Below are 15,097 nucleotides of genomic sequence, written 5' to 3'. Positions count from 1 at the left end.
TTTGTGTAATGTGCTTGAGAAAAAAATAGATTTTATTGATTTGGACTAACTTCTTACACATGGCACCAAAAAATCATAACTTTCCTACAGGAGAGGTCGGCTGTTTCACTAAATTTGAAGATTATGTGGGATCCCCTTGGGCTCATCAGACCTGTGCAACTTCATGGAGGTAGGCAACAAAGAGCTTAGTTCCTTCGATGTAGTTGTACCTGGAAAGCAAACACAGGAACGGTGTAGAACATATTGAAAGTGACAGGACAACCTCACAGACTGGGCTGAAAACGGAGTATAGTAAACTAGTAAAGGCGTTAAAATATTTAGTGGGATGTGCTTGTTCAGGTAAAAGTGGATGTAAGGGTGGAAAACTGGTAAATAATGTCAATGACTAAGGAAGACATAAAGTTCTGAATCAGAGCATAACTAATTTATGATAAAACTGAGGTTCTGTTTGCAGACAATCTCTTTCTAGATTAAAGATATACTGTAAAACCCATGGTAGCTGAACATTCTGGATGCAGTTGTTTTAAATTTAATCGTGCACTGTTAATTAAACACTTTCCTTATTTCCTTATAGAAATTAGAATAATCACTCACATGGCTTAAATGAATCTAGTTAACATTTGTTTCCTCAGGGTGTTCAGATACATAATATATTTATGATATGGGGCTCGAACCCTAAAAAAACTGAATTGGATCTGGATTTCAGACATATTCATGTTGCCTTTACATTATGAAGAATTATTATCACAGTGAAACCCTAAATAAGTGCATTCGAAACATCTTTAAACCCAGAGTAGGTAAGGGAACAGGAGAGGACAGATTACTATTATCCACTAACACTGTGAGCCAGGGACCATTAAGGCAAGCTTGGAGAATGGCAGACTTCAGCATCCTAGGCTGCATCAACATCTGTGATCTCCAAGAATGATTTACTGTAATGGAACTACTGTGCTGTCAGCGGAGCTACCTGCTCATCTTCTCATTTTGTGAGTGCAGGCCATCATCAAAGCCCCCAATGGGCAGCATGATGATCCTTTTCCCTGTGACGTCCTGAAACGTTCTCGCTATCGGGATGGTTCCTCCCTCTCGGATCATGTCCGGGTCCGCTCCCAGCACTGAGGGAACACGTCAGGAGGTAGTTTTTACAGAGTCGAAGGAAAGCCCGTTGTCCATAGTGCTGTCTCACTGCTATGCCCCTAAGCAGGCGGACAGCCACAGTTACCAGAGTTGTTTTTCTAAATACCAAAGAAAGCTTAAAATTTGAGGGAGACCAAGTGAAATCCTGACCCCCTTCTTGGTCAGGAATAAAGGGCACATGGTGGACGCACCTGTGATCCTGTGACGTGTACTGTACCATGTTTAAAACATCCTGTTCAAAAAAGACGTCATAGAAACCGAACAACCCCTACTGCGAATAATAAATGAAGAAACTCTTTGAAAAATCAATATCAATGAGTTATATATTGTCAATGTGGAAATGTGCTAATTTATTTATGTCAGGTGTGAGCACTGACATGACACAGTCAGGCAGAGCTAAGGAGAAAGTCTTCTGAACATACAAATGCTGCAAAAGAGCTTAAGGCCATTTGTGCAGTCAGATAACAGCCGGTCTGTTATGCTCAGGTGCTCAAACCACCTAAATAACTTCACGTGTGTCTCAACCTCAATCTCAACCTTACGCATGCAAATGCATTCCTTAAAAAATTACATTAAATGTCATAGGTGGAATATTTTTATTCTTGTGTTTCTTGTATCACTACATATTTTTTATTTTGACGAAAATAATCAGCAGAGAAAGCTTCTCTGGGTGTTTAGCTTTCCATTTACATCAGTAACACTCTTCAGGCTTCAGTTGGGTGCGCATTGTAAAGATGCCATACAACAAACTAAAGAGAATGTTTTAATTAGCACAATCAAAACCAGAATTCAGATTGCATAACATTTCTACATCCTGAAGAACCTGAAAGTCTCTGGGATTATTTTGCAAGCTTACAGTTTATGACAAACATCCCAACTTGTTCCATCTTTGTAAGGGATTGTTGACACGATTTCACAAAATTCAGTTTGGCCACCATAATCCAAACAGCACCCGTACAGGTTGGGACAGGATCAAGACTGCCTATCATGGCTCTAGACCAATAGGCACATCCCAAGGGCAGGAGCACTGACCACATGTTTTGTGTTAATTAGTTCTCATACTTGGTCTTCTACCAAGTATTGCGCAACTACATAAGAAGAATTGAGAGCTCACGACCCGCTCCAGGGCAGAAGGGATTACCTGTTTTTACAGCTCTCTTGCCTGCTTCATACAGTGAGTCCTTCAAGTCAGCCACCCAGGGCTTGGCTCCAATGACCATGGTCACCTTCAGCTTGTTTGGGCTGTTGCGTTTAGCAAACTCAGCATGCAAATGGTCAGACACCTGCAAGGAAAGACCCAACGACATTGTGTTTCGAAGGAATCAGGGATTTACAGTACGAAACGCCTTCAGAGTAGCCATGAGCTCTAACACAAAGGCGCTAATGTACACGTCTCATTCAGTGGCTCTTTTCAAAAAAGGCCGATATCAAGACAGTTTCCCAGTGTCCTTGTCCCTGGTGTTGCATTCAGGAAATCCACTTGGGGATGAACGATTATGGCTTTTCTGAATCTCCATGTAGGAAGGCCAGAGAACACAAGCAGTGAACTACAAATCCCTGCTTTCTTTTCCCTACCTGCTTTTCCACAAGTGAAGGGTCCATGTCGGGCACCTGTCGGATTGAGAACTTGGCAATGACTTTGGCAGGGATGACGGTTTTTGTCCCAGGAGCAGAGAAGGCTCCTTCTATGCCATGAATGGACACTGTGGGATAGCGCCAGCGATGGGCAAGGAGGTCTGCCTGAAGGAAAATCAAGTTAGCGTACTGTCTCTGAGCAAAATTCTTCTTTCTGCCAAAGGCCTTTTTAAAACCACTTCAGAAATTGCCAAATTCAGTTTTGATTCTGTCCCTCCGATCTCAACAATGTAAAGTGACTAGAAAGCAAGAGTGGAAAGGTTTTCTTTAGTGATGAACTTGCCATGTGGCCAGGAAATTGAGGTTCTGGATAAAACTTCGTTTCTGTTTAGGACTGTTTCAGGCTCCTGTTTTTCGTACTGTAAGATACATCCCTGGAGTCCTAGCCCTGACATTGAGAACCACTGCTTTAAACATCACTCAAAACATGCGGATTGAAAGAGGCACGAAAGAACAGAATGTTTACAGTGTGCAACTGAGACCACTGCAGGAAATGTGTAGCCTTTTTTTGCAAATTGAACACATCTCATCACATGTAAAAAGAATCATTTGGTCTCTTGAGCTGAGCTGGTTTTTCCATTGTGATTTGGGAACACTGCCCACTCCAAAGAGAAGAGGATTTATATAGAAAATTTGCCTGAAGAATCTAGCCAAAGGAAAGACTTTCTAAACTTGTCTTCAGTTCCCTTGACACGCCGATTGGCGGCCTGTCAATACTAAACAGGTTTCCTTGAGATGGCACAGGCCCAAAATATTTACCTTTGAACTATACATGAGACGGTCAACCCCGATTTTCCTCTGGTAGTTCTCCAGGTCAAACTCAATACCCTCATACAGCTTCGTTTCCTCCTCTGTTAGAGCAGCCACAGCCTCATTGATTCCAGGGATCAGGATTTTACCACTGGGATCAATTAGGGTGTCTGCAAAGAACAAACCTGTCAGGCAAATGCTGGAAACATCAAAACACAAATTGCTACTCAGAACTCCCTCTGCCATTATAGTCAAGTGTGTGTGACAGTCTCTTTGCATTAGTTAGAAGAAACTGGGTTACCTAGGATACCGATGAGATCTGTCATGGGCTCGAATACTGTGCCCCCAAAGACTCCGGAGTGTAAATCCTGTTTCGGACCCTCCACCTGTGGCCAAGAAATGTGTCAGAAACCAGGTAGGTAATAAGGAAGTTTAGAGGAGGTCAAAGAGGATGCTAGGAAAGTTAGAGAAGGGCTCATTTATCTCTTCTTGCTAATCAAGGCAATCTTGGGGCATTATTATAATATTTTAAATTAAGACCCTTTATCTGTTTGAATAAGGATAAGGACAGGGTGGTCCACATACATTAAACAATTAGACTGACTTTTGTTAGCTTTGATTAAAACTGCCTGAGAGTCCCTATTTGTGAAAACTATTTTATTCAATAACACATAACAAACATGCTCACACACAGATAACACAAGTTATTTTACACTCTGCACAGTCTGGCGTAAAAGAGCCGTTTATTAAAAGAACAAAATCTACGCCTCAATGAAAGAAATCAATAGACAAATGCACGCAAGTATAGAGAGGCAACCTTGCTGCACAAAATAAATGTTTAGTGTTTTTAGGCAGGTGTGTAATTTACTACTATTTTTCTCCAAAGGTCAATCCTGCAAGGCACAGCAGGTGGTGACTTGATGTTAAGATCTGTGAGGAAAAAAAATCACTGCCCTCCCACCTTATGTTTTGTGCCAAGGCTGTCTTCTCACCTCTGCCAAGAAGTAGCAATTGCCTCTGGTCCCATAGGTCAGAGCGGGCTTGCGACTCAGCCAACCACAGTCTGAGATGATGATGTAATCAACGTCAGAGAAGAAGGTGTGGTTGTGCTGAGAGATCATGGCATCCAGGCCGTTCGACCCAGTTTCCTCCATTCCTTCAAGGATGTACTTTACATTGACGGGGAGTTCCTGGAAATAAGAGTGAAAGGTCTTTTGAAACAGCTCAGCGCAAATAATAATAACAATAATTGCTTACACTTATATAGCGCTTTTCTGGACACTCCACTCAAAGCGCTTTACAGGTACTGGGGACTCCCCTCCACCACCACCAGTGTGCAGCCCCACCTGGATGATGCGACGGCAGCCATAGTGCACCAGAACATTCACCACACATCAGCTATCAGTGGGGAGGAGAGCAGAGTAATGAAGACAATTTTTACTGTAGATAGGTATTACTAGGAGGCCATGATTGGTAAGGCCAATGGGAAATTTGGCCAGGATGCCAGTGTTACACCCCTATTCTTTTCAAGAAAAGCCCTAGGATTTTTAATGACCACAGAAAATCAGGACCTCGGTTTTTACGTCTCATCCGAAGGACAGCGCCTGTTTACAGTATAGTGTCCCATCACACTATACTGGGGCATTAGGACCCACACAGACCACAGGGTGAGCGTCCCCTACTGGTCCACTAACACCTCTTCCAGCAGCAACCTTAGTTTTTCGCAGGGTGTTTCCCATCCAGGTACTGACCAGGCTCACACCTACTGAGTTTCAGTGGGTAGCCAGTTGTGAGTTGCAAGGTGATATGGATGCTGGCCAAATCACAAAAGGCATTAGTTTTCACAACCACAGTGAACCCCTGTGCAAATTCCAATTAACAAATCAATAGTTACAAACATTTGCTACTAGCTAATGATTAGCATGGGTGAAAAGGCTTAATTTGTATTAGTTTGACATTATTTTGTATCAGATATTTTTTTTTCTATCTTAGCATCAAGTTGTGGTTTGCTGTGTTATTGTGTGCAGTAACTAGACTTATGAGAGGACAGCATCCAGTAGCAACAGGACTTTCACCATTGAGACAAGACAGTTCTACTGTGTTACAGAAATGGACTCCACATTTCAGACTGGAAGTCCTCAAGCCACACGTCTTGAATGTTTCTGTTATAGATGTGTGCCAGACCACAGCAAACTCCTCTCTCTAACTAGAGAGACGGCTTATTTGCCTTTTTACACTAATCCTAACTTTTTTCTATCCAAAACTAGAAATCTAAAACAAAAATCTTGTGTCAAAAATAACAGAACTACCACCCGAAACTGTGTACTTCAGGATGTACCCAAAGTAAAAGTTCAGACAACTGCAATCCTGATGCACCCATTCAGCCAAGAGTTTAGAACAAGTTCAGATTTTAAATTTGTATAGTTCAGCCCACACCTAAAGTATAATTGAGACTCACCATGTTGAGGGCCTGATAAGCTTCAACTGCATGTATCCAGGCCAGAACTGGAGCCTTGTTATCCGAAGCCCCTCGGCCATAGAGATTGCCTATTCTCAATGTAGGAGGGATAAAACAGAAGTAATGGCAAAGGTGAAATATAGTATAAATATGTACAATGGCAACTTCATATTTTTAATTTTGCACTGTGTTAATATGATGTAGAATATGTGTTGACATGGAGACAAATATATTATAAATACCTAATGGTTATAATGAATTATCTTAATTATAATTAAGAGTTAGTGGAGTGTATGAATTTAACAATAGTTCCTAGATTTCTGGCTAGTCTTTGGGCACTTTACTTGCTTTTACAATCCCACTACAAACTAGTAATTAACTAACTACTCTGATCAGACTAAAGAAGAAGATCACTTTATTGGCCGTATACAATTTCTTGTATCAAAAATTTGTCTTTTCACATACCCCAAGTTGCTCTCCATAAGACACAGAGCAGGAAGAGAAGCATGAGGTCAGAGCACAGGGTCAGCTATTTATACAGCACCCCTAGAGCAGTTTGGGTTAAGGGCCTTGGCTCAGGGGCCCAACAGAGCAGGATTCCTCTGCCAGCCGTGGGATATGAACCAGCAACCTTCCAGCCACAGGCACAGATTCTTAGCTACAGAGCCACCGCACCACCCCAAACATTGTATTCCTGTGCAGGAGTACTGTTACACCGTACCTGCAAACCAACACCTGAGATAAAGGAGGACATGTAGTGTGTGAGAATCAAAGGCCCTCACCATTGATCTCAGTGAGGTTGTAGGGATCCGTCGCCCAGCCGTCCTCCTTCTTGGCTGGCTGGACATCAACATGGCCATAGATGCAGACAGTCCGTTTGCTTGAGTCACTGCCAAACTGAGCAGTGACAACTTTGGGGAGGGGAATTTTTGTGCCATCAGACAGCTATCAGAAACAAAGGAAGAGGTTTAATATAAGGAGAGAGAACTCCTACACAATGGGACAAGACAAGGACTTCCTTTAACCTCTGATTCATGCTCAAGTGTCTTCAAGTTTGTTCAGGGTTAATTTTGACATTTCTGAATGTCGTATTACTCAAGGCAGCAGGCACTAGTAAGCCACATATTTCAGATTACCCAGCCCTTTGTTCCTTCAGTAACACCAATTTAAAGCCATGAAGAGTAGGACCAAGGATTGCGGAGTCCTTGAATGTCATCAACGTCAACCTGATCTGGCCGAGAGAGCCTTTTGAGGTCTCAGTCAATCTCCAGACCTTTAGAACCAGTGAGGCTGGTGGGCTCACTGCATATTGTATGTGGTCCAAGGTGAGAGGAACTTCTGGCACATGATATACTGGGGAAACCCACACTGTGCTGCTCCCCTCCTGTGGCACCACATCAAACTGGAAGTGCAGCTCTCGACTGAAGACAAAGAACTCATCTCTGCATTGTGCAATGTTACACCTCAGCCACAGGAAGGGGCAATGTCTTAAGTACAGCAGTGTTTTATGGAAGGACACTGGACACAGGATTAGACCTTAGGGTTACAAAAACACAAATCACAATAACCTCTTGCATTTTGCATACACAAATAAAAACCTTTTCTCAGTTATTAGCCTATGTGCAGTGAAATAACGGGGGTTATAAATGTGTCCTCTAGGAAAAAGAGCAAAGCTTTACAATACTGTATGTCACAATACGTCACACTAATCTTGATCACAAGGTACTCTACTCTCAATGGGCATCTACAGTACCAAATTCTCCTCCCAATGTCCATCCTGCAAGTGAAAGGTCAACAAGCACTGAGGAATGTAAAGACTCTGATGTGCTATCATTCATTTTTGAATAATGTAAAAATGTAGTAAAAGGTAAAAGCTTCTGGGAACTCATCTGGCATCAGAGTTCACAAAGCTAGGACTGAGAAGATCATCGCAGTTGTGCCTGCTCAGTAATGCTCCGTTCCTACTGCTAGCTACAGTACATTACCAGTAGGCCACTAGAATGAGAGTTGCATGAAGTAGGAGATCACATCAAAAGAAAACAGGTCAGCAATGATCATCATCAGACATTTAATTTATATCTAAAATTATTTTTATAATTATTATTGTTGTTGTTGTTGGGTACAACTCATCCACTATGTGTCTGTGCAGGGGCAACAATGACATTGACCTGTTTTTGACTAAACATTACACTTTCTGCTTACATCTGGTTTTTCCTATTTACAACTTTTTGGGGGGCAATATACAGTATGCTAGGGACTTGTGCAATATATTTTTTATATTTATATTATAATGTGTAATACAACTTTTTGTGTACTTCTCTGTTTTTTGTAATTCTTTACTGTGAGCAACGTTTTTTTTAGTGCACTTCTCACTGACAGTACTGACTGTATTGTATGTACTGTATTGTTGTATTATTGTATTATTTCGTTACACTGTGCTGTGTTGAGTGTGCTAAGCTGCTGTTGCACTGCAATTTCCCTCACGGGATCGATAAAGTATCTATCTAACTTCTCAGGGAAGTATAGGTATAGTAGCTATAGATCAGTACCTCCTGATCACCAATGTCTACCAGTTCCACCTTTCCACCCATTTTTCTCAGCTTCTCTGCAGTGATGTCCATCATGTGTTCCAGTTCAGCCCTCTTCAGCACGTCGCTGGAGTCGCTCTCTACAGCCACCCAGTCACGCAGGGTCTACAGGGGCACAAACAGGCAACAGGCTGGCAAATGGGGGAAAAAAAAACATTTGGAAAAAACCAAAACTTGCCCATGTAATAAGGGTACAGCCTGATATCAGTTGGGAATTAAATAAAACTCTACTTGCAATGTGGATCCAATTTAAAACAAAAATAACACTATATTATGAAAGGCCAGCTTCCATTATAGCTGTTAGAAGCCACAGGTCTGCAGTTGATTTTAGACACTAGTGGAATTGGAGGGTGACAACATCCGCCTTTTCTGCTGACCCCCTGGATTGTCCCTAAAGATACCCTGGGGTCTGTAGGCCTGCTGGTTATGAATGACAGCTTTAGAGAATAACAGCAATCACTTTTATATAGATGACAAAATGTGTGCTGTAAAAAAGACACACTGCCAGGCAAGGCAACAGTCAGATTGAAGAATATAAACTAAAGGGATTTTTAAAAAGCTGTCTGTGCCTCCATCAAAAAGAAATCCATCCATCCACTTTCTAACTGCTTTATCCAATACAGGGTCATGGAGGGGGGGGGGGGCTGAAGCCTATCCCAGCAAGCAGAAAGGAAAGACAAAAAGAAAAAAAACTCACTTCTCCCACTCCCAATTTTTAAACATGCCCTGAAAAGCCCACCTCCACATATTCATCCTGGTGGCTGTCAACATATCGAATCAAGGCATCCAGCTGGAATGGGTCTGCTTGAGCCGTGAGCAGGAGTGTGGACAACAGGAAGAAATGCAGCTATGGAGACAAAACAACAATTCTGAGCATGGATATCACATTTGAAGGAAAAACAATTACTGAACAATATCATAGTAGAAAGCAAAATACATAGCTGTCAGTTACCAGGCATGGGGACGAATGTCCTTCACTTCTTAACCTTTCTTAATTCCTTAAAATGATTCTGTATCTTTCAGTAGTATCTCTGCTACAGTTATTGAACAGCCTATTGAGACTCCTGTGGTCTTATTAACAGCCTGCACTGCATTACTAACTGACACTACACGGCTTTAATAGGGTTCACTCCCAAACATCTTGGGACGGGGGTGTGCGTTGCTGTGGATGGCCAAGCCAAGGCTGAGAGCCGAAGGGGCAGTCAGCCTTGTGTGAGCCAGTGTCTGGCAAGGGAGTGACCCATTCAAGACCAGCATTCCGGTGCTTGACACATTATCAGGGTTGGAGTGATCAGCCCTTTACCCTACAGCGCCTTGCGTGACGAGCCACACTGTTTCATCTCCACTTTGCACCTCGGACATCACTGAACATAACTTCTTTGGTTTCTGTACTTTTATGTCAAATTGATATGACAATGGTATACAGACATAAAGCAACTTAATTGCCTTGAGGAGTCAGCCAGTATACTGCAGAACTGTACTGATTGTGAGGAGGCATGTTTTATTGAAAGGGTGGATTTGCTCTTACCTTTTTAACTAAATACAGTACCTTTCAGAAGCCACATTTATTTTCTTTCAAAATTATCTCCACACGCAAACTACAGAAAAGTACAAACTTTCCATTCTGTTACAAAGGCTTTTAAAAAAGGGAATTTTACATTTGAATTTTAAATTTTGAATACGGTCATAAAAAAACAAATCTAAAGCCTCTCAAAAAAAGGAGTTCATGGGCACTGAACACTACTGCTTACAAGCTTTACAGTATGAGCAACTAAGCGTGCACAGCTAACACTGTGATTATCTGCTGTGATATGAAAGCTCTTAATTATAAATGCAACAATACGACATTCTAAATCTCTTCGGTGGTGTGTACTTCAGTACTGAAATCACAACAGTGCAAAAGCTCGCCAAGGGTACTGTCTCACTGTTATTGCGCTACGGTTGACATGGTGATTATTAGCTGTTTACCCGGGCGCTCCCAGTTCCTCCTCCACTGCGCCCTGGCCAGACACCACGTGTGCCCGTGTCCTGACACCGCAGTTTGAACAGCTCTGCTAAGCCTGAGCCCGGCAGCCTCCTGACACGGAGTATTTTTTATGAAATAGGACACACGATTGCCGCTGCAATCCTGATTATTTTAACCCCAATATGTTACTAGTCCTCACTGTTTTGCCATTACTCTCTAAGACGCTTTAAAGCGACAAACATTGAAATGCGACTAATAATCTTTACCTTATTAAAACATCGTGCGTTATTATATGGAGCAGTGCACACTGAAATATTGCCAAGACTCACTGTATAGGCTGCCTTTATTACGTTTGTTCTAACTGACCTGAGATTATTAGAAAACGTGTTACTAGTAATATTATTGTCGAGTCAGAGAACAGCACAGTACGAACTGTATTAAAAGCCATGTCCATATCCAGCGGTCCTCATTTAAGCCGAGATAGCTTTAAAAACAGGTCTTCACAATGCTCGGTGGTATGAGTAAAGACAGAACACGTTTTTTTAAACTTTTTAAATTTGAGTACCCATTTTTAAGACTAATTGCAAAAGAATTATTCAAACGTAATTCAATTGCACGTAAAAAACAACCGAACAATTCATTATTACGCACTTATTGATTGAAAATTGTAATTATTGATTGAAAATAATTAAAGATTAGGAATATAACCAATGAAGCCACGCAGTCATGCCTCCTCACACATTAAGTGGAACCGAACCACCAGGTTAAAGTAGTTTTTTTGTTTGTTTGTTTTATCCATTTGCAAGGAGTACTCCAATAAATATACTGCCCCTTACCATGGTCACTGGCAATGAGGCACCACTCAAAACGTCTGGTTGCTCAATCCTGCTTCCCCTGCTCGCTTTTTGTCGCCTGTGGCCATAATTTATACACTCTGGAACAAACTCCTCCTTATCTGGCTAGAAGGGGACTGTGTCTAGCTCTATCCTCGCAAATTCTGGAGCAAAACCAGAACACCTGCGCCCTGCCTACTGACCGCCCTACTATATATAAAGACACGGTATACGCGGTACAACTATACGTAACTCAATATACATTATGCATTAAGACAGTTTGTTGTACTTTCAACTACCCACTATTATCGTTTTAAGTGTGTACACTACCAGTTAGGTGACATTATGGCAGCTGGAGAACTACAGCACTTGAAGGGCCAAACTACTGTAAGGTGGTCGCTTTTATGACTGCATAATGCAATATATCTCCTTATGGAGTCTAATTTGTTATATAATGGAGCAAAAATGCAGAAAAACTTAAGAAAATTTCAAGTTTGCATGGCTGCAAAGAATCCTTGTAATCTTATAATCGTGGAAGGGATAGTGAACTAAATGTGCTACATTTTAACTTTTAAGATTTGTAATTTTAACTTTGAACATACAGTAACTGTACAGTAGTTGGGACAATATTTGCACCAATAAGGCACTGATGGTAGACTTACTGCAACCAAAAGCAGATGGGTGAAAGAGTGAGAACAGGTGATTTGTAAGTCTTTTATAAAAGAGGCCCTTTTTGATTCACAGAAATCTCACACAGTATTGTGTGTTTGGGTAGGGTTTGCAAGTTGCAACAAGTAGCAAGACACGACACCAACTTAACTGAAACTGCTATCTTATCAGTTAAGCTGACAGACCCCAGCAGAAGATTTATCAGAAACACAATGTGAACTGGAATTCTACTGATCACAAAATGATAAAACACATTGGCCAAGTATATGATCAGAGCAAGAACAAGGAGAAACAAGATCCTGTTGAACTACAGGCTTAGTTAAAACTACTGTACCTGACACATGCAGAGCTGGTTACCCAGAGAAGACAACTTGTTTCCACTGCCAGCAGGGAAAAGCAGAAATTTAAGTTGCACTGTCCAAAATAAATCCAAATCTTAAAATTCCCAAACTGCCAGTACTAGAGCAGCTCTGAGTCCTAAAGTGGAAGGGAGAGAGGAAATCAAGAGGTGGGAGCACAGTATGTGGTCTTAGGTCACAATCTAAGGAACACAGTGAGCCTCTCCAGTAAAAATGAAAAACCTCCCAAAAACCTTGAACATACCTAATGACCCACCCTGCCATCTACAGAAAGGTCATATATAGTACAACCAAATAAAACTACTTGGAAGTCAATCTTAATTGCTTTGGTAACACTATAGCTCATACGAATTAGAATTTGGCAGAGTCCAGCTGTAGGTCTGTTACTTAATAAACCTCAAAGCATTTCTCCATAACCACTAAATTGCTGCATGCAAGTAAATCGTGCAAGTTTCTTTTCCAATCTGGCTGAATACACCCCAATACACTGTGCCCTCCATAGGTATTAAGACAGTGAAATGAGAATTATTATTTTGGCTGTATACTCAAGCACATTAGATTTGAGTTGAAAAGATGAATAACAGGCCAAAGTATAGAATGCTACCTTTTATTGCTGGGCATTTCAACGCATACAGTATATGCTTTAATATTTTAGAATAATACCACTTTTTGTGTTCCATTCCCCAATTTCGGGTGAGCATTAGTATTGAGACAAACGAAATTAGTATAAAGCTATCTATAAAAAGTATAAACTGACCGTGGCCTATGTATAAAAAGTATTTGAACACACACCCAAAGAAAACTCCACAACCAAAACATTGTGTCTCTTTTCTTTTCAGCATGGAATAAAATTTTACTTGTTCCTTTAAAACAGATTGAGATGCAAATCCTTTGGACACAATAACTGCATCAAGCCTGCGACCCACTGACATCACCCAATTCTTGGGTTGTTCTTTTGAGTTGCTTTGCCAAACCTTTGCTGCAGCCATTTTCAGGGTGTTTCTGACTTCACAACACCAGCCAATGAGGCTGGAGGCATGTTCTTGTAGGCAGACAAGATGTTTCTCTATGCTTCTGAAGTCATTGTACTGCTACAATCATTAAATCATCAGTAAAGATGAATGAGCCCTTTCCAGAAGATGCCATATGTGCCCAAGCCATGACGCCACACCCACCATATTTCACAGATGAAGTGGTATGCTTTGGATCATCAGCACTTTTTCTGAATTTCTTTCTCCACACTTTTGCCTTGCTATCACTTTGTTAGAGGTTTATCTTTGTTCTTGAGCTCTACTGGCTCATCTCTGTAGTTTCTAACAAGTTGTAATGTGGCCATTCAATTTTTGACACCGATTAGAGGTTTGTATTTTGTAGTGTAGCCCTTATAATTCTGCTGTCAAAACCCCTGTGAAGAGTAGGCGATAATACTTTCACCCCTGCACAATAGAGGTTGTTGGTGGTTTCAGCAAGTTTTTTTTAGAGTTTTTCTTCACAGCTCTGATCATTTTTCTGTCATCAACTACAGTTGTTTTCCTTGGCTGAACTGGTCATTGCCAATTGCTAAGTACACCAAGAGGTTTCTTTCTTTTTTAAGATATTCCAAATTGTTGATTTTACTATGCTCAGTTTCTGTACTATGGTTTTGACTGATTCCTCTTTTCTTTCAACAGATTGCTTGCTTGCTTGCTTTTCTTCCAAGCCAGTTTGTCAATCTCCATGTTGGTTTAGGCACAATGACACCAAAGGCAGAACCCAAAGGGAAGCACAAAGGCTAACTCCAACCCTACACACTCACAGCTCTTTTATGTGTACAATCAATGCAACAGGAAACACCTGACCTGTAAGAAACACCTTTGGCAGCCAACTCTCCAATATTTATGCTCACCTGAAATGGACAGATTGAACACAAGAACTGCTATTATTCTAAAACAGTACAACATACAGTATAAGCACAGAAATACCCATAAATAAAAGGCGCCATTCTGTACTTTTGCCTCATACAGTATATGAAATGTACACAAAATGAAGGGTTAAGAGGAAAAGCCAGTAATGATGGTTAATTCATGTTTAATGCCGATTAAGGTTAATGCCGATATTAAGCCCCAATCTTGTACAGTATATGAATTTTGAGGTCAATAAACTGATAAATAAATTCCAGTTTAGTAAACTTGTCCTATGTTTTCATTCTCAGGCCATTACATTTTGCAGTTTTATTAAAAAGAAACATCAAGCACATTAAAAAGAAGATTGAAATGCTTTTATTTTGTACTTTCTGTGGTAGTATTTGACATGTTACCATCTGGTTTAGACTGAAATAAAACCTCTCTTCTTGTGCTCATAATGCATGGGGTTCCAGAGATGATGAAGTCGTTCAGTTCATTTAGTTGTTGACAGCCAAATAATCTGAAGATCATATTCAACTATTTCATAAAAGAAACCTGGGTTTTAACAACATGGATGGGCATCTTAATTATGGAGTGTTTTCTGTCCTTTGCCTGTTTGCATTTACATGCAAAAGGCCCTACAGACAACTCCTGATAATCTGGACAGGGTTGAGAAATCAAGGCCCATAAAGACCAGTGCAAAGACCTTGGAGTCTCCTATCAGGAACTCTTTGAGATCAATCAAAAGTAACAAGGTCCACCAGTTTGTACGGGAGCTAATCTATCCTGCTCATGAAACACTGTTCAAACAGACACAGC

General features: G+C 41.0%; 1 protein-coding gene across 1 annotated transcript; it reads right to left on the bottom strand.

Annotated features, from left to right (window-relative positions):
- Window positions 1-11,457, bottom strand: cndp1 (carnosine dipeptidase 1). The gene is made up of 12 exons (XM_088929618.1): window positions 11,371-11,457; window positions 9,308-9,415; window positions 8,530-8,673; window positions 6,763-6,925; window positions 5,981-6,069; window positions 4,515-4,712; window positions 3,824-3,908; window positions 3,532-3,692; window positions 2,713-2,877; window positions 2,279-2,420; window positions 968-1,115; window positions 1-209 (listed from the first exon to the last, which is right to left on the bottom strand). Exons 1-12 carry the CDS (start codon window positions 11,371-11,373, stop codon window positions 146-148), a joined length of 1,470 nt encoding a protein of 489 aa, XP_088785744.1. The 5' UTR covers window positions 11,374-11,457; the 3' UTR covers window positions 1-145.
- Between the last annotated feature and the right edge of the window lie 3,640 nt (window positions 11,458-15,097).

Source organism: Atractosteus spatula, chromosome 12 (assembly GCF_055471065.1).
Source record: "Atractosteus spatula isolate fAtrSpa1 chromosome 12, fAtrSpa1.hap1, whole genome shotgun sequence".
Classification (NCBI taxonomy): Eukaryota; Metazoa; Chordata; class Actinopteri; order Semionotiformes; family Lepisosteidae; genus Atractosteus; species Atractosteus spatula.
This window is presented reverse-complemented; position numbering and strand designations above follow the sequence as displayed.